The sequence below is a fragment of the Danio rerio genome, chromosome 5, assembly GCF_052040795.2.
Source record: "Danio rerio strain M-AB ecotype USA chromosome 5, GRCz13ab, whole genome shotgun sequence".
Taxonomy (NCBI): domain Eukaryota; kingdom Metazoa; phylum Chordata; class Actinopteri; order Cypriniformes; family Danionidae; genus Danio; species Danio rerio.
In genome coordinates this window covers 42675926-42695867 of record NC_141025.1, presented here as the reverse complement: position 1 = coordinate 42695867, position 19942 = coordinate 42675926, and the positions used below count along the sequence as shown (strand labels likewise).

Below are 19942 nucleotides of genomic sequence, written 5' to 3'. Positions count from 1 at the left end.
GTTTAACTGTTACACTCGCATCGATCATATTTTGCAGTGATTGAAAAACACTTAACTCATGTCAGTCATTTAACAACACTACATGCTTTCAGTCTAATACTCTGATGATGACTAGACATGAAGTGGCAGTTACTTATAGTCAACAGAATGTGTTAAATGGATAGTTGCAAATTTAATCACCCTTAAGAGGTTTCAAACCTTCTTACTCTTTTTTTTTTTTCTTGAACACAAAAAAACATTTTAAAGAAAGCTAAAAACCTGCAACCACAATTATTGTGGACGTCAATGAAGTGCTACTGCACCTTATGTCAGCACACTAACCACTAGGCTATTGCACCGACGTAATGTTTTCAGTTTTGTGTGAACTTTACCTTTAATTGGACTATCAAGTGTTGGTATTGAAGAATTCTAACTTTATCATAACAGAGAAACTTTTTCCAAAATAAAAAAAATAAAATAAATAAAAAAAATAAAAACTGTAATATTGTGAACAATTTAAAAATAGTATCTTGCTTTTATTTAATTATTCTAAAAATGAGTCTATAGCTATAGAAGCTTCCAGTGTAAATAAAGTGACAAGTGACAACACAAAATAAATATGTAAAAAAAAAGGATAAACATTAAACAGAGATGCAGTTAGTCAAAAAATCTGGATGTTGAATTGTATGTAAAGATTTGTTATAAATATACAGGTTATAAGGTGCTGTGTACAAATGCCAATGGAGAAAGTATTGCATTGTGAATTGATGTAAGGTTCTGACTACAAGTGTGTATAATAAAGTATTGCACATGTTTATTGCACAGTAGGAGGATATTTAACTGTTCATGAGGTAGACTGCCTGAAGAAAGAAACCCCTCCTGTGTCTGGCTGTTTTTGTGCTTGGTGCTCTGTAGCGCCGACCAGATGGCAACAGTCCGAACAGGAAGTGTGCTGGGTGTGAGGCGTTCAGAGTCATTTTGCGAGCCCTTTTACTCACTCTGGAAGAGTACAGTTCTTGAAGTGTAGGAAGGGTAGTGCCAGTGATTTGTTTAGCAGTCCGAACTATATCCGAATATAAACTAGGTCAGTTAAATCTTTTAATAAAAAAATATATCACCTCCCATTACTACTTTTCCAGTAATTTCTAAAAATACGCACACTGTAAATATCAATACTTAATATTCCTCAGCTATTCCGGGACTGCCCTCACAAATGAGACAGTGGTACTATTAGGCTGCCAGTGACTCCACGATCAAGAATGTTCTTGAGGGGTTTTTTCAGCTTTGTGAGGTGACTAAGTCATGTAGGCTGCCTGACCTCATAAGGGAAGTGGACCTCGAGTCGAGCGCTGCCAGGTCACAACACTTGGAGCAGTCGTGAGACAGACAGTAATAATTTGCTTGCTCTATATTTGTCCAGCAGGAAGGCCGTAACAGCTGAGAGGGCTAAACCTGAGCATGCGAGAATGTGACGCACTCTAAACTGTTTTGATTTGTGGCTCTATTGTGAACACATTCAGTATAAACAGATGCCTTTTCCAGACCCAAGCCATTTCATTAACTCCATTCCCTCCAAAGCCACACTGACAGCCAGAAATTCCACCAATGCTGCGCAGCTTGGGAAAAAGCAAAAATAAAAGCAAACTTGTCAAAGTAGGTTGGTCTGAAAGCTGTTGTCATAAGATGTTCATTTGATAGATCTGTGGATTGCTTCTGGTTATTGGCCAGCCTTTTAAGGGAACGAATAAACAAAGACTTTGAACTTAGCGTGCATAAAAGCTCTGTGTCTGTCAGATTCTGCAGACTGAAGCGTTTTCAGAGGTAAGCCACAAAGTAAATCATTTATTCTATGGTTTGCAAATGTTAGCGTTGATATTTTCCCCATCTACAAATGAAATACTGAAATAATTAGTTTAATTTAAACTGAGTGAAAATTCAGAAAGGAGGGAAACTATAATCACTGCATTGATAAAAGATCAGGCTATTAAATGATGTTATTTTGGTACTGTATCGAGTACTATTTTGTGTTTAATGATGACAAGATTTAAATTTGAATCACTTTAATAGAGAATTATATAAGAAGTAGATTTTTATTGTGTAAATGTATTTTAATGGTTAAATTTGTAATTTTTAGTTATCCGGCTAGCATACTAAATGTTTGTGCTAATAAGTTACTACATTTTTACTACAAAAATTTAGACAAAGAAAATGCTAATGTAGAATGAATAGTATAATGTATTTGTAATTATCTTCCCTCTAAGCTACCTTAAGCTTTGTCTAAATTTCACCATCACTGTCTGCTTGCTTGGAAGCTTGGTTGTGTTCACAATTTTTCTCCCCTCCGATTTTTCTTATGGAATTCCTGAGAAATTACAATCAGAAACAAATCATTATTTGTCCAAAGGTGGTTTCAAAATAATAATAATTGTATCTCTTGCTTGTTTGATGATGCTGAAAATATTGTTTTGTATGAACAGTTTATAACATAGCACAGTTTCCCAACTCCTCCTAAGGATTTTAATAAAGCGGTTAAAGCAATATCACTCGGTTTAGTTCAGATTTCAGATTCAGATTTAACCCAAGGAGCTCAGTGAATACTCATTCTCCTTTGCTTTTAGAAGGTGTTAGTCTGTTAGATAAGAAATGTAACAATAGGCTTGTGTGTCACATTTTTTTCAATTTAAAAGGAAAATTTCCTCAAAAGGAAAGTTTTACTTGAGGTCCTTGGTTGAGGATATAGACTGGATTAGAACCTGGCTTTCACCAGGGAAAAACTGCATTTCCTACAAGGCAAACGAATTACATTTTAAAATTTTACATACAATTTATCCGGTAAATTATAGTATTTCAACATTTTTGGACATCAAACAGCTCCTTTTCTTTCTGCAAACAAGCAGAGGAGACATGAGCACATATGTTTTTAGATTGTCCAATATCCAAACAATTTTGGTCACTCCTAACTTTCTAATGGTATGTTATTTGTATGTGATTATATTTTTTCTTATGACTACGTATATTATTGACCTTTTAAAAGATCTGTCTGTGATTCCTTGGACTTTGTTCTGATGTTCTTAAATTTTTAGATCAAGCAATAAAAAAAGTATCATGCATTTATCAGACTACCTTTTTAGTCAGCCAACTTTTTGTTATCAGCACTGAAATGACCATAAAATTAAAAGGCCATTCACAACAATAACTGTATTATCATCTACACATAGAAATAATGATGTTTTGTTTAAAATAAACACATTAGTTTACCATTTGCAAGATTAAAAGTAAGTTCTTTAAAGCAGAATTTCTATTGTTCATTAAATGGGAAAAAGAAAAGTTCTTAAAGAGATTTTTTTTGTGTGTAAATTTCCAAAATTAATCTTTCCATCAAAGATTCCAATAACATTGTTCCTTTATGTCATGCCTGTTATAGTTGGCAATTTTTTTATATTTATATTAGGATTAGTGTTACTGTTATAATCTCTAACCATAGTGTTAAGGAGTCTATAAATATAATATTTTGTCTCATCTTCAAATTATTATAATTTATTTTTTCATTTGGACAGGAAAACGTGCACTAATAAACCATGACAGCAACAATCACTCTCTCCACTGGTCAGAGGATGCCAACGGTGGGATTAGGAACATGGAAAAGTGCCCCAGGACAGGTGTGTGTAGCCCTTCCCACCCCATTATATGACAATCCAAACATGAGCTGATACAAATTAAATACAGACCCATACAATAATAATGATCATCTTTGTACAATAATTAAAGAAATGTTTACATATGATCACATGTGAACTGGATTGACTGTCTGGCTGCAGGTGAAGCAGGCTGTACTGGCAGCTTTAGACTGTGGCTACAGACACATTGACTGTGCGGCAGCTTACAGCAACGAGCGTGAGGTTGGAGAGGCTCTCACTGAAAGACTAGGACCAGGAAAGGTACAGTATGAACCACTTAAAGCCAATATAGGCATAAATGCATCTTACCATTGTGTCACACAGCCTTTATGCCTCTATAGTCTTTGAGACGAGATGACATTTTTGTGACCTCCAAGTTGTGGAACACCAAGCACCATCCAGATGATGTGGAGGAGGCCTGCAGGCGCTCTCTGTCGGACCTGAGGCTGAGTTATCTGGACCTCTACCTCATTCACTGGCCAATGGCCTTTGGGTGAGTTGTCCTTTAAGAGCTAGTTCTTGGGTAATAGAGAATTTTTTACGAATTACACCAACGTTTTTACAAATAAATGTGTTTGAAAGATGACTTTTATGCTCATAAAAGCCATATGTATTTGATCAAAATATAGTAAAACAGAAATATTGCAAATATTGTATTATATACACAGTCAAGCCCAGGGGTATAATTAAATGTGTGCTTGACTGTATATATATACACACACAAACACACACACAAACACCGGCCACTTTATTCGGTACACAGTACTAAAAAAGGGGTTGGACCCCCCCTTTGCCTTCATAGCTGCCATAATCCTTTGTGGCATAGATTCAACAAGGTACTGGAAATATTTCACCGAGAAATATTTGGTCCATATTGACATGATAGCATCACGCAGTTGCAGCAGATTTGTCGGCTGCACATCCATGATGGGAATCTCCCACTCCACCACATACCAAATGTGCTCTATTGGATTGATTCTGGTGACTGTGGAGGCCATTTGAGTACAGTGATCATTGTCATGTTCAAGAAACCAGTCTGAGATGATTCACACTTTATGACATGTCGAGTTATTTTGCTGGAAGAAGCCATCAGAAGATGTGATCATAAGAGGATGGACATGGTCAACAACTATGCTCAGGTAGGTGTTTATGCTCAATTGGTACTATTGGGCCCAAAGTGTGCCAAGAAAATACTCCCCCAACATTACACCATCAGCAGCCTGAACCATTGATACAAGGCAGGAGGGATCCATGCTTTCATGGTTTTCATCCAAATTCTGATCCTACCATCTGATTGTCACAGCAGAAATCAAGACTCATCAGACCAGGCAACGTTTCTCCAATCTTCTATTGTCCAATTTTGGTGAACCTGTGCGAATTGTAGCCTCAGTATCCTGTTCTTAGCTGACAGGAGTGGCACCCAGTGTGGTCTTCTGCTGCTGTAGCCCATCCGTTTAAAGGTTGGACATGTTGTTCTTTCAGAGATGCTCTTCTGTATGCATCAGTTGTAACGAGTGGTTATATGAGTTTGTTGCCTTTTTATCAGCTCAAACCAGTCTGGCCATTCTCCTCTGACCTCTGGCATCAACAAGACATTTGTGCCCACAGAACTGCTGCTCACTGGATATTTGACCTTTTTCGGACCATTCTCTGTGAACTCAAGAGATGTTCGTGCGTCAAAATCCCAGTAGATCAGCAGTTTCTAAAATACTCAGACCAGCCCGTCTGGCACCAACAAATATGCCATGTTCAAAGTCACTTAAATCACCTTTCTTCCTTATTCTGACACTCGGTTTGAACTGCAGCAGATCGTCTTGACCATGTCTACATGCCTAAATGCATTGAAGTGCTGCCATGTGATTGGCTGGTTAGAAATTTGCGTTAACGAGTAGTGGCCAGTGAATATGTGAGTACATATTTATTTTATATATATATATATATATATATATATATATATATATATATATATATATATATATATATACAACTACATACACACATACATATAATTTTTACTTGTAATTTACTATTATTCAAAGTTGAGTTTTAGTGTTGCATGAAGCATTAGAAACATGCGTCTGCACAGAAATATGCAGAATATGCTAATTTGTACAGAGAAAATATTGATTATCATCAACGCTGAAAACAGCTGTTGCATATTGTTTTGTGATACTATTTCTCAAGTTCTAAAATTTAATCTTTACAGTACCTGTTGGTGAGTTTAATACACCTTGATAAATAAAAGTATGTTTTAATTTAAATAACCCCAAGCCTTTAAACATTACTGTGGTGAATGAATATAAATATAATAATGCAAATAAGCTAATACTGATTATTTAAGGGACAAAATGTGGGCATTATTTAATCTGAAAGCACATTCATCACGTGAATGGTTTATAGTGTTACTGTTTGCACCAAGTGATAAATCCCTGTTCACAAATGGACAACTCCAGTGTTTTTCAAAACTTCCAGGAGAGGAGATGAGCTGATACCCCGGCATCCTGATGGTACTATTCAGTATGATGACACTCACTACAGAGACACTTGGGCAGCCATGGAGAAGCTGGTTGACCAAGGGCTGGCAAAAGCCATTGGCTTGTCAAACTTCAACGCCAAACAGATTGATGACATTCTCAGCATTGCCAAACACAAGCCAGTGGTCAATCAGGTATGAAGCAGACAGTGACTGGACTGTAGGCATGGGACAATCTGTTTTCAAGATACACCGCGGTTTGGAAAGGTCAAAATTTCTCATTTCAAACTGTCAAAATTTTCTGCAATACCATTCCTAAGGTATGTGTACTTTTTTTATTAACTTTTTTTTAGGACAACAGTATCTCCAGCAGAAAAGATCTCCAAAGATGCCATTATATATATATATATATCTATTTTTGAATTAAATGAAGACAGCAGAAGTCAATAACTCATTTTCATTATTTATGTTTTCTTTTCTAAAATATTTTAAATGTTTCTCAAAATAAAATCTATTGTGTTCAAAAGGGAAAAAAAGTTTTTGTTTTTTAACAAGACATTTAAAAACAGTATATTTTAGAACAGTAATCACAATACCGCAAATTTTTAACCAAGGTTATCATATTGTTAGAATCTTGTACCGGCCCAAGCCTACTGTCCTTGTTTTAATTTAATGCAAATCTCTTTCTTTAATTTTTTTCTTGCCATTTTAAGTAATCTGTTTCTTAAATAAGTATTTGTAAATAAATATTTTTATATCATTTACAGGTGGAGTGCCATCCATACCTGGTGCAGGCTGAGCTGGTGTCCCACTGCTGGAGTCGAAATCTGACAGTGACAGCCTACAGTCCTCTGGGGTCTCCTGATCGTCCATGGGTTACACCAGGAGAAGCTTTACTTCTGGATGATCCAAGAGTGGTTGGAATAGCCAAGAGCTATAACAAGACCCCTGCGCAGGTCATCATCAGGTGAGATCTGTGTACACATCCAAAATTAGGCCCACATTTACCTTTAAAGTTTGAGTATTACTATTAGTGCATTCTAGAGTATGTTGATTGTGAAATTGTGAATTTGTTTTTTGTTTCCCAGATGGCACATTCAGAGAGGCGTCGTTTGCATCCCTAAAAGCGTCACTCCATCAAGGATCAAACAGAACATTGAAGTAGGTTGGATTCTCTCCCCCCAAGTTTCTTCCCTATCTTAAAAAGCAGACACATGTATAAGACTGTAAGACTTTATTTGCATAAAGTCAACCATTTTAAAATTGACACATTTATTTACTTTCTTTAGGCTGCCATCATTCCCACAAATTACCAAAGTGACTGCATAGAAATGCATAGGACTGCATATTATTCATTTTCTTTTCAGCTTAGTCCCTTTATTATTCAGGGGTCACCACAGCAGAATGAACTGTCAACATATCCAGCACATGTTTTACTTCCAGCCGCAACCCAACACTGGGAAACACCCATACTCTGACATTTACACTACGGCCTATTAAGCTTATTCAATTCATCTATAGCACATGTCTTTGCACTGTGCAGGAAACCGGAGCACCAGGAGGAATCCCACGCCACCACGATCAGAACAAGCAAACTAACTGACCCAGCCTGTAAGGCGATCGTGCTACCCACTGCGCCACTGTGACGCCCTGCATAGTCATTTACGTGAACTGTGGCCATATACATAAACACAAACTACCTCTTTGAAAGTGACTCGTGTGCTGTCACGTCATTCATCTTTAAGTTATTTACAATACAGACTACGATTTAAACAAAATATTTACACCTAGGCCTACAGTTAATATGATTCCACCTTGAATCTGTGAATCTCTACTAGTCCTATGTAAACTTTTGCAAGCAGTCTATTAAACCACAGTGAAACATTCAGCATTGACCAACGTACATTGGTCGGAAAATGATGATTTATCACAAACAATCCAGCAGAAACACCAGCACAATCTTAAACGTTCAAAAATTACAGAAATTGCTAATGTTACCTGAACCTCATGTCAACAACAAGTCTTCTATCCTCGCGCGAACGTCATGCTCAACGGTTGAAATGGCGCCAACAAGCTCGCGTCCTGATGGTGAAGTTAAACCAATGACTGTAAATGCTAGGATGGTTTTCGTGACTTTTCTTTTGATTTTTTCGTTTTACCGTCAAGACCAGGCGCAAACAATGATGTCAAAACTAAGAAAATACAGAACTTTAAAAAGTCCAGCTTTTAAAATGTTCATACTGCCCACGATAACTCACCATTTTAGCCCATGTAGATCCAGATCCACCTGAGCTCTCCAAGCTCATATCCAATGCCTCGACAGGAGTTTGAACACCGATTGATGAGTCACGTCACCAAATCTTGGTTGAAATCATACCTGGAAGGGTTAAAGGGTAATTTAACCCAAAAATGATAATGCGGGCCCATTTACTCTTCCTAAAGTGGTTGCAAAGTTTTTGTTTTTTTATCTTCTGTTGAGATATTTTGGAGAAAGTAGGGGAAAAATGGCTTTCTTCAGAACATCTTATTTTATGTTCAACAGAAAAAGAAAAACTCAAATGTTTGAAAACAGTAAAAACTTAAAGCTTGGGTGGTCCCTTTCATGCAAAGCCAGTAATTAAGCCTACTTAGAATGGCAATACGAGAGAACAGAGACATCTGGAGGACAGAAGCAGTAATGGGGAGAGTTAATTGGATAACTTATCCTGAAATTAAATGTTCCAAAAGTAATTTTGATCAATATTCAAAGAATAGCGTTCCCTGTAATGTAATCTCATTTGTGTGATTTGAGTATGTGCTTCGTGACTGGTAAAGTCAAAAGAATATGGCATCAAGATTATTTAATATTTTAATGGCTCTTTTTTGCACACAGGTGTTTGATTTTAAACTATCCGATGAAGACATGAGGCTCATAGAATCATTCAACAGGAACGAGAGGTTTATCATTCCAACTGTAATAGTGAGTAATTCATTGCTAAACCAAAAGTTATATTACTGCATTTAAATGTGTGGTGACTAAAACAAATCTTATTGCCATTTCACAGAAAGATGGACAGAAGATTTGGAGAGATGCTAACCACCCTCATTTTCCCTTCATTGAGCCATATTGAAAACAGAGCCATAATCTGAGCCATTATTAAAAACAAAATGGTGTTGCATTTTCATTAATAAATTTACAACTGAAAAAAGAGGCAATGTATGTGCAATTACTTAAAAAAAAATAACAAAAATGACAAATTCACAACAGCACAACATCAGGTCCATTTCGTGAATTTTATTTAACATTTTTCAAACTTGTAATACATTATATGCTACATTCATAAAAAAATGAAGTCATTAGCAATTATTTTTTTCTTTTTTGTATTTTTTTAATCCTTCCAACGGCCTAGCAATAAACCCCACCACTAAAGCTGCTCATATAGCTTGTGAAAAGTTACTGAAATCACTATTGTGTATGGTTTTCACTGAAATTCACCCCCACCCACAGAATGTTAAGATCAAAGTTCTCAGAAATCATCCTTTCACAAACCAGAGCAAAACACAAGCAGCTACATGCTTTTCTCTATCAACAGAAGGGGGTGGACAGGAAGGGAACGAGGCGAATAAAAAACAGGGGGAATGGACATGAGAAGCGGAAAATAATAAGAAACAAAAAAGCACAGTCCTAAAAATGTGGAATTTTTTATTTTTTGTCTTTTGTACATGGCGGCCTTTATGAAGAGTGGCCTGTGAGGGTCAGCAACGTGGTCACATTTATCCGTAAAGATCATCATCGTTGTCCTCATTGAAGACGTTGCCGCCTCCACCACCAGAAGAGCCCTGACTTGGTCCACTTCCTCCTTGGTTACTGGATGGGAATCTGTGAAATAAATCATATAGGCCAATGGGAATCTTGGAAACAACCTGAACACCTATAAAGCCTTGTTCATCTAGAACAGGGGTCACCAAATTTGTTCCTGGAGGTCCGGTGCCCTGCAGGGCTTAGCTCCAACTTGCCTCAACACACCTGCCTGTGTGTTTAAGGTCTTACTAACCTAGCAAGACCTTGATTAGCTTGTTTAGGTGTGTTTGATAAGGGTTGTAGCTAAAATTTGCAGGACACCAGCCCTCCAGGAACAAGTTTGGTGATCCCTGATCTAGAACATGGGACTTAAACCCTAATCAAACATGTGATCTAGAAGTTTTAGTAGTCTTGAACATCTTGATTAGTTGGATCAGCTGCGTTTAAATAGGCTTGGAGCAAAACTGTGCAGAGCTGCGGCCCTCCAGGATTGAAACCTATAATCTAAATTCTAGAACAAGTGTCCAAATTCAGTCCTGGAGAACCGGTGTCTTGCATATTTTAGTTAACCCCAATTAAACACACCGGAACCAGCTAATCAAGCTCTTTCTATGTATACTAGAAGCTTCAAAGGAGGTGTGTTGAAGGAAGTTGGACCTAAACTATGCAGGACACCAGCCCTCGAGGACCAAATTTAGACATCCAAGTCCAAACTCTGTCCTGGAGGGCCGTGTTCCTGGAGAGTTTAGCTCCAACCCTAATCAAACAAACTTGAACCAGCTAATCAAGCTCTTACTAAATATACTAGAAACTTCCTGGCAAGCGTGTTGAAGCAAGTTGGAGCAAAACTCAGCAAGACACTGGCGCTCCAGGACAGAGTTTGGACACCCCTGATCTAGAACAGAACATTTTTCTTCACAACACAAAAGCGGTCATTTAACCCCATTAATGATCTCACCTGAAACTGCCAAAGCCTCTGCTCTGTTGCAGGGTCTGTGCGAACATCTCATATTTGCGGATGTCATTATCGCTGACGGAGCGGCGGGCAAAGCGCATGGCCTCCTCGAAATGGTCCTTCCTGATCTCAGGCACTGGGTCATCCTCTTCCACCTCCTGAATATACACAAGTCATGTTAGAAAATCTTAACATCCATGACAGTAAAAATGCTTCAACCTTGATAATCAAGACATTGTAGTGTTACAGTAACAGCATAGTGCTTTATGAAATTTGATCAATCAAAAAAAATAAAGCATTAGACCAGATAAAAGCTTACCATTGCAGAAGGATTGGTCTGCCTCTCACGTTCCCGTCTGATCTCATTCTCAATGGACTCGCGGATGGCCAGTTTACAGGCTCTCTGGCAGATCTCAGTCAAGTCAGCACCTGAAAAGCCATTGGTCATCTTGGCCAAGAAGTCCAGGTCCACATCCTACATGGGGGAGAAAAAGAAAAAACATTTTAATATGGTGTAATTAAGAGACAAATCCATCAAGGCCCCCCCAAAAACAAATAATTCACCCTCACCTTTGAGATTGGAGACTTCCTGAGGTTAGCTTTAAGAATGGCAATGCGAGACTTCTCGTCGGGCAGTGGGATGTAGATGAGTTGGTCCAAACGTCCGGGCCTGAGGATGGCAGGGTCAATGATGTCTGGTCTGTTGGTGGCCCCAATGATGAAGACGTTCTTCTTGCTGGACATTCCATCCATTTCTGTGAGGATCTGGTTAATGACTCTGTCAGCTGCGCCGCCACCATCACCAACATTTCCACCACGAGCCTTAGCAATGGAGTCCAATTCATCAAAGAAGAGCACACAAGGAGCAGCCTGACGAGCCTGGAGAAACAGAGAAATTGCAGAAATTCTTTAATTTACACATCTCTACAGGAGCTAACAAAAAAAATGTTTAGACATTTAACCTTCAAAAGACTTAAAGGATCTTAAAGGAGTAAAAGGTCGCCTGGTATAACACATATAATGACATACCTTGTCAAAGATTTCACGGACATTCGCCTCTGATTCTCCAAACCACATAGTGAGCAGTTCTGGGCCCTTGATTGAGATGAAGTTGGCCTGGCACTCATTGGCGATGGCCTTGGCCAGAAGGGTTTTACCACAACCTGGTGGTCCATAGAACAGCACACCCTTGGATGGAGTCATGCCAAACTTGAGGAATTTGTCTGGATGCTCCACTGGGTACTAAAGATAAACGGGAGGGGAAGAATAAATACATAGGTGTAAATGCAGCTGTGTGCACATTGTACAAAACAACAAAAAACAGAATACAACTGCTCAGTACCTGCACCAGCTCCTGCAGCTCTCTCTTGACGTCATCAAGGCCACCGATATCCTCCCAGGTGATGTTAGGCACCTCCACAACAGTCTCTCTGAGGGCAGATGGGTTGCTCTGGCTAAGAGCCCACTGTTAAAAAAAAAGTGACCGATAAAGTGTCTCAGTGCAACTTTCTCATAATTTTACTGGTCAGAATTATTGAGAGACCCTCTTATATATGAGACCCTTACCCTAAAGTCATCCATTGTTACAGCCAAGGAGTTCATAACCTCTGCGTCAATGGTCTCGTCCTCCAAATCAATGAGGTCCATTTTCTTACGAATGGCTTGCAAGGCAGCCTCTGAGCAAAGGGCAGCCAGATCAGCACCAACATGACCATGGGTCTCATTAGCCACCTGTACACAAATAATGAATGTTTATACACAAGTTAATTAAAATAATGTTAACAACAACATGTTAGCTATACATTCATATTTTAGATGGTACTAGCCACATTGATGGCACCCTGAATAAGAGTTATTAAAGTTGACCAAGCATGCATTTACATGACAATAGTAAAAATGAAAGTTTCTCCTTTAACAAATGATACCATGTATCCATCCACAAAACAACTTTAAGATGTACTACGCATGGCAGGCCAACAGTTAGCAATGTCACTTTGTAAAGAAAAACACAAAGCTGTAGTTTGCCACTGCTGATTCAACTTTCAAGGGCCTGCACATTCCTATAGCTTAAACGTGCAAAGGCAAGTGCATCCCATCCCTATTTTCCCAAAATCATGTTTTTGTTTTTTTTGTTTACACAGCACAAAAATTAGGTGGCACAATCCCATTCATTTAAATGAGAGCTGGTAACTTCCAGTAAAGTAACAAGAGTGAGAGTGACCATTGGTGGTAGGATGTAGTCATGGGAAGCATCACGAGATGCGTGACAAGTTCAGAAATGCTCTACTGTACACAAATGTGAAGCGACATGCACAAGCGATTACCAATGGGAGTGAAGTCACATGATTATTTTGCTGTAGTAGGGTGATGGTACTTTATTCAGCTGCTGCTCCTACACCAGAAGTACTCGCTGGTTCTTGCTGGGTTGATTTGTGCGAGAATTGTTTAGTGAACCAAGACAGACAGGAGTTTGGGCGCATGTATGCATTGGTTCTTTTTTCATGGTTGACTTCGAACACCTTTCTGTACCAACTCCCCTCAAATGTTTGTTTTTAGCAGCAAGAAAACAAATTCATTCTATACACAAGGGAGTCAACGACATTTACAAATGTAACTAGGCAACCGGTAATGGGAACGCCTATTAGTGTCCAAACCATCAACCACTGGAAAGAAGCAACAATAAAGTCTGACAGAATGAATGGGTCTTTATACAAAAGATGAGGGGGAAAAAATAGCAGCAAATGAACTGCAAATCTGATATACAAAAAAAGGTTTAATATGGGGGGGGGATGTTTAAGTTTTAAAATCCACTTGGCTCAAACCTCTGAGGGGGCAGATTTAAATGGCCATGACGCTTCTGTCAGTGGCTGATTAAAGAGACCCAGTTTAACTGAAAGTGAATCATCCCTGAGCACTGCACGTTCTGACATCCTCTCAAACGCACCTGCTCCAGATCAACATCATCAGCAAGCTTCATGTTTTTAGTGTGGATCTGAAGAATCTCAAGTCTTCCAGTTGCATCTGGAATGCCGATGTCCACCTCTCTGTCAAAGCGCCCTGAAATCAAGAAAATCAACATTTTTGCGGTTATTCACTCAAATTGATTGAACAGCAACTGTTAATGTCAATGTAAATGTTCAAGTCTCTTTATGGAACAAAGTGGTCTCACCAAATCGCCTGAGAGCTGGGTCAATGCTGTTAGGTCTGTTAGTAGCCGCCATAACGATAACATGAGCCCTTTGCTTGAGTCCGTCCATCAGAGTGAGCAGCTGAGACACAATGCGCCTCTCCACCTCACCGTGAGTCTGAGAAACCAAAGAACAATTACAGTCAAACATCCCGATCAGAGACTGCTCTGCAGCAGGGAAATAAAGCAGATCTATTTATGTGCCAGCTGACAAGCATTTTGAATGATTAGAATTTTTTAATTGGGTTTATTTTCTGCATAAACAACAAGGTTTAGATGCAAGACAAAGAAAATAGGAAAAAGCTTAAAAGCACCATGAGATGAAAGACAGGATGGGAAGAGAAATCTAGTTACAGTAACTCATAAAATATTCATTAAATTGGACAAGTAGGCTCAATGAGCCAGTGTTATTTTTGAATTTGGCCAATTTACTTTCCAAAAGTTTAAAATTTAGTTCTAATAACTTTGAGCTAGTTTATGTATTTACTAGGCATGCTCTGAATGATTAGCCTGAGATCGGCATTGGAAAATAAATCACATTTCATGACTCGATCGGTACCTGCCAATTTTAGCCGATCATGAACCGATCAAAGTTGTTTACAGGTTTACACGCAGACGAAGACTGCTCATCAGCAGTGCTACCACAAGCAAGGAGGTAAAAGGTGGGTGGGGGGGTCTGTTTATAGTTTATTGGCGCGAATCGTACGAATGATGGTTTCTTTATTGCAGCCTATGCACATCCAGTGTTTTGAGTAGCTGTGACATGAGGAGTGATCTCCTCTACCGAAATAACCTTTTCATTTTAGAGTAATTTATAACCATGATGATAAAGCTGAACTTATATCAGTCATTCCACCACTCTTCAGCATTACAGAAATAGCGTTAATACGATGATTTAATGCTGAAACATTTAACAATACTATCTGTATTGTGCTGCTGTGTATTAATGCATTACTGGAAATGACTATTTTTCAGGATATTTTGCTAAATAGAAACTTACACAGAACTTCTTGCATGGGGGCTGTTCATATAGTTTATTGGTGCGAATTGTGCAAATGATGGTTTCTTTATTGCAGCCCATGCACATCCAGTGTTTTGAGCTGCCGTGACATGAGTGATCTCCCCTACTGAAAGTTCTGTGTTTTGACAATATGATTTACTAAAACATGGCTACAAATATTCTAAATTGTTTTGTTAGCCATTTCTTACCTTTTTTTTTTAAATCTGTTTTATTTATTATTTTCTGTTATTTAAGCTGCTTTTGACCATGACATATCCACACTAAATGGTTATAGGAGACACATTAAAGGAATTATATGCAACAGCCTTCATTTATTCTCTTATGTAAGGAGAGATCTCCACTTAAGTATTACACTCAGAGGGGAAAATGTGCTTAATGCATTATAAAGCTTGAAGCATCAGAATCGGTACTCTGTATAGGCCAATCACAATGACAAGGAATCTGTACTCTGTATAGAGTATCAGCTGCAAAAATCTTGATCAGAGCATCCGTAGCACTTAGCTTTAATTTTCAGCTTTTAAGTTTGAAACATATTTAATTTAGTTAAAGACAAGATCTGAAATTTGAAACATTAAAAATAAAGAAAATCTTTAAATACTACCATACTGTTAATTGTTATAGAGAACAGTAATGAGTACTTGAAAGCTTTACCTTCTCTCGTTTGGGTGCAATAGCATCGAGTTCATCAATAAAGATGATGGCTGGTGCGTTCTTCTCTGCTTCCTCAAAAGCTTTGCGCAAATTACTCTCAGATTCACCTGCCAGTTTACTCATGATCTCAGGGCCTGGGAACATTAAAAGTATTGCATCAACACACAAGCTTCAAGAGCCATAACAATTTATTTAATCTGTTTTTTTCCATCCGCACCATTGATGAGGAAGAAGAACGCTCCAGTTTCATTTGCCACAGCACGAGCAATGAGGGTCTTTCCAGTTCCAGGAGGTCCGTACAGCAGGATGCCACGGGGAGGCTGAGCGAACAAGAGATGATTTTGTCCTCAGAATACAAACTAACAACAATTTCATGTGTGAGAGTTTCAGATTTCAGATAATTACCTTCACACCAATAGCCTTGAAGAGAGCTGGGTGTCTCAGAGGAAGCTCCACCATTTCTTTGATTTGGGCAAGCTGTTTTCTCACCCCTCCAATGTCATCATAACCCACCTCATTCAGAGACTCTTCCTCATCCTGCAAACAAGACAATAAATACATTCATGCACACTGCATTCATCCTTCATTAATGCAGTCCATTTTAAGCCATGACAGAGCAGGAATCATTTGTCAATTTACTCGCCTCTCGCTTGATGGGTTCTCCTTCACAGTGAATCACTGTGTCTGGGGCCACAATACAGTAGGGGCTGGGGTCAGTCTCCACCACTTTGAACTCCACAGCACGCATGCCTCCTCTGACAAGGAAAATATCACCTGTGGAAATAAAGCAGAATAAATACTGTTAATACAGCAAAGTTCATGCCAGCTTTCTTTTTGACAAACCATAAAACCTAACAAGGCCCTAAACATGCAGCTGACCAAACAAGTTCACATGCCTAAAATATTTAAATACAAATCTACCAAGTGACAAATCACGCTTCATGCTAAGCATTACAATTTAGTAGTTGTCCTTTAATCTGCAGATATATCAAAACATACAAAAGGAGAAAATGGAGCATACATAATTTGTTTAAAACCACCAGCCAAAATGTGCGGCAATAAGAATATAATGCTTAAGAAGGTTGAATTCAGAAGGTCAAAAACACAGTGGATAAAGCAGCATTGTGTAATGTTACAGCCTAAAATAACCTTTACATTATAGACTAATTTATAACTATGATGATAAAGCTGAACTTACATTAGCCACTCCACCACTCTTCAGCATTACAGAAATAGTGTTAATACGATGATTCAATGCTGAAACATTTAACAATGCTATCTGTATTGTGCTGCTGTGCATTAATGCATCACTAGAAATAACTATTTTTTAGGATATTTTGCTGAATAGGAACCTACAAAGAACTTTTTGCATAATTTGTGTGCTAAAAACATTAAATACTTTTTCTTTTAGTTACATAACCTTAATTTGTGAAGGCAGCATACATAAACAGCTATAAAAAAACTCAAAAGTTGAGCCTTAAGTGACCAGAAAAAAAGAAGAAAAAAAAAAACAAAACATCAGATCATTTTTTACCTTTACGGATTGGCCTGTAAGCCTCCAGGAAGTAAGGCTTGAGATAGACCTCAAACAGGTTGCCAGTGATGCCCTCCACGGTATCATCAATTGGCAGAACATGTATGCGTTTTCCATACTTCACATCTGGACAAGGCTGAATACTAAAAAATAAAAAAGATATTATCGGTACAGCTATTCAAAAACCTAATATTATTAGCCATGTCTGTCTGAAAATCACAATAAAACCTTGAACCAATACCCAGAAAATTTACTCAGAATAATAAACTAGATACTCTTAAATAAATAAATAAACCATATTAAGCTAAATTACCTGATTACGTCGCCAAGGCGCACCCTGAGGTTGTTTCGGACCACCCTGTTCATGCGAACCTTCTCATCAGAGCAGGTGTCATCAGACAGGACGATGCAAACAGTCTCCCTTCTCTTCTTACCCTTCAGCAGCACTGTGTCACCCCTAAAGAGCTGCAGCTCATCCATCTTTGCCTGAAAGAGGAGAAAAAAATGACAATTAATATGTATAATTACCCTAAACCACAAACTTCACAAAAGCCAACAGTGCACTGATATTCAGATATTAAAAATACTTTTAATCAGACAATGACTGATGCTATTTTGCATACATTTGACATCCAAAACTGTACCTGAGAGAGAGACACAACACTGTTGTCTTCATTGATAGATTCATCAACAATCAACCTATTTGGCCTGTTCTTCTGCTTCAGAATGGCAGTGGAAAGATCATCGTTTTTGGATCTGTGTAGAGAAACAAAATCCTTTAAAGCAGTTTTTTTTTTTTTTTTAATCAAACGTCCCCAGTAGAAGTTCTGCTTTAAATATTACTATAATATTGTTTTATGTTAAACCAAAACTGAGAAAGGGGATTTTTTTTTTAACTAGCCAGGTTTCAATTTGTGATTCTAGAATATTCTGTATGTACTCCAATAAAATTAATAGCAACAGGGGGAGGGGAAGTTAGATAAAGATGACATTTTTTGTTTGTCTTAAATTTAATGTCATCCTGGGAAGTTTGTTATGAGCCCCCAAGGGATCACAACAGGATTACTTTACACTTTTACCAAACAATGAAGATAATATGGGACAATACTTTTTTCGGATAAACTGTGCTTTTAACCATGTTTGACACTTCAGGGGGGTTTCAGAGATACAGATAGTATTTTCTTTCAGTATCAATTACGTCGAAACTGAAAGACATTTGCATCACGTAGGAAAAAAACATTACAAATGATCGTCTCTGTTCTGAAAGGATTAGAGTCGATGGATATAAGTGCTCTTCTGCCCATGTGTACGTTTGTCAAGCTCAAGTTACTCTACAGTCTAGAGCCTTCCACAAAACACCGGACTGAAAGTTGAAATGATCAGCTAAATTTAGGCCGAGATGTGGTCGTAAGCAAGGCCTTAGTGTAAAGGATCCCTCAGAATACATTTTAAGCAGTCCACGTTGTTAAAAAGTGTTTTTCTCAGAGACAGTGGACAAAGAATACTAAAACGGTTGTCAGACGTCAATAGGTTGTGGCCAACAGCGCGTGTAAATAGGCTAACACAACATCCTTCTTAGCTAACAGACAGCTCACCGTACACATCTTTACAGGCTACTGAACTAACGAAATAAACCTAAAACCCTCACAGAGATGTTAGGTTTTGTCATGTAAACGGGTTTAATGTGATTTTATTTGGGCAGATGGATGTATAGTTTCTAATATCGTCAGAGAGTGTGCTGTGAGCGCTAGCAGCAGTTAGCCATCTCCAGTGGCCAATGACACAGCAAATGCTGCTTATGAGACATGTGAAACTCAAACCGCTGTAATACAAGCATTTTAGTGGCTCTAGAAGCGCCATAGTCTGGTGCATTCACCAACTAACGTTTTAAATGTCACGTCTTAGAAGTTTTTGGTATGAGGGTCGAAATACTCAAATCACGGGATTTATCATGACCAGCTGCTGTACGTTATGCGTTTACACAAAGCCGGTTTGAAGCTTCAACTTCATTAATAATCACGGTATCGCTGCCATCGAGTTTTAAAGGTATTTACATATCATGACGCGTATTAACGGTCTTTTAATTTTGTTAAGCGTGTTTTCCCGAACATTCGCCGGTGATGCCGGTGGGCCGAAAGCCTCGATCATATGCGGAGATGACTCAGTCCAGTTAGCCGAGATGCTAAACACACCTGATCATACTAACGGTAGTCTTTTAAAAACTCCGGCAAAAGTTTTAACGAGCGATGAGAACGTCAATATCTCAAAACGACTAGGTCCATCAGTTGTCATGTGCAATCGGATGATAAACCTGTGGCAGGTAAACTCGCTCTTTTTTACTGACCACCGTTCATGATACGTTCGTCTTTTAGCATCAGGGCTAACTGCCACTCAACAGAAAACAAAACAACTATCGTCACACTAAATATCACATCGTTAAATTTGTACTTACTCTCCACCCGAAGCCATATTGCTTCTCCCGCAAAAAGATATAAATAGTTGATGGAAATGAGTAGCTCTCTTGAGTGACCGATTCCAACCTTCACACTAGCTTTTTTTCTTTACCTCTGCACTGGATTAGCTTGCTAACATCAACTCTGCGGGGAAAAAAAGTTTCCTCGCCCATTGAATAATGAGCCAATCAGAGCACACGTCGCGATATCCTGCGTTGACCGATTGGCCAA

General features: G+C 38.4%; 3 protein-coding genes across 5 annotated transcripts in view; 2 read left to right on the top strand and 1 right to left on the bottom strand.

Annotated features, from left to right (window-relative positions):
• Window positions 1-19942, top strand: part of epg5 (ectopic P-granules autophagy protein 5 homolog (C. elegans)) — a 1176376-nt gene that overhangs the window by 732673 nt on the left and 423761 nt on the right. The window lies entirely within an intron of this gene.
• akr1a1a (aldo-keto reductase family 1, member A1a (aldehyde reductase)) lies at window positions 1781-9319 on the top strand. 2 transcript variants are annotated; one of them, XM_087251740.1, is made up of 9 exons: window positions 1781-1812; window positions 3537-3638; window positions 3798-3917; window positions 3998-4149; window positions 6129-6324; window positions 6897-7096; window positions 7218-7290; window positions 9002-9088; window positions 9174-9319. In XM_087251740.1, exons 2-9 carry the CDS (start codon window positions 3558-3560, stop codon window positions 9237-9239), a joined length of 975 nt encoding a protein of 324 aa, XP_087107866.1. In that variant the 5' UTR covers window positions 1781-1812; window positions 3537-3557; the 3' UTR covers window positions 9240-9319.
• vcp (valosin containing protein) lies at window positions 9389-19854 on the bottom strand. 2 transcript variants are annotated; one of them, XR_015489970.1, is made up of 17 exons: window positions 19711-19854; window positions 17903-18014; window positions 17572-17744; window positions 17259-17401; window positions 16368-16498; window positions 16130-16261; window positions 15942-16044; window positions 15725-15858; window positions 14035-14170; window positions 13810-13922; window positions 12432-12596; window positions 12208-12330; window positions 11895-12107; window positions 11436-11744; window positions 11185-11340; window positions 10799-11023; window positions 9389-10625 (listed from the first exon to the last, which is right to left on the bottom strand). XR_015489970.1 is itself a non-coding variant. In NM_201481.1 (17 exon segments), coding segments are annotated over 17 exon segments (2421 nt in total). In that variant the 5' UTR covers window positions 19728-19821; the 3' UTR covers window positions 9787-9882.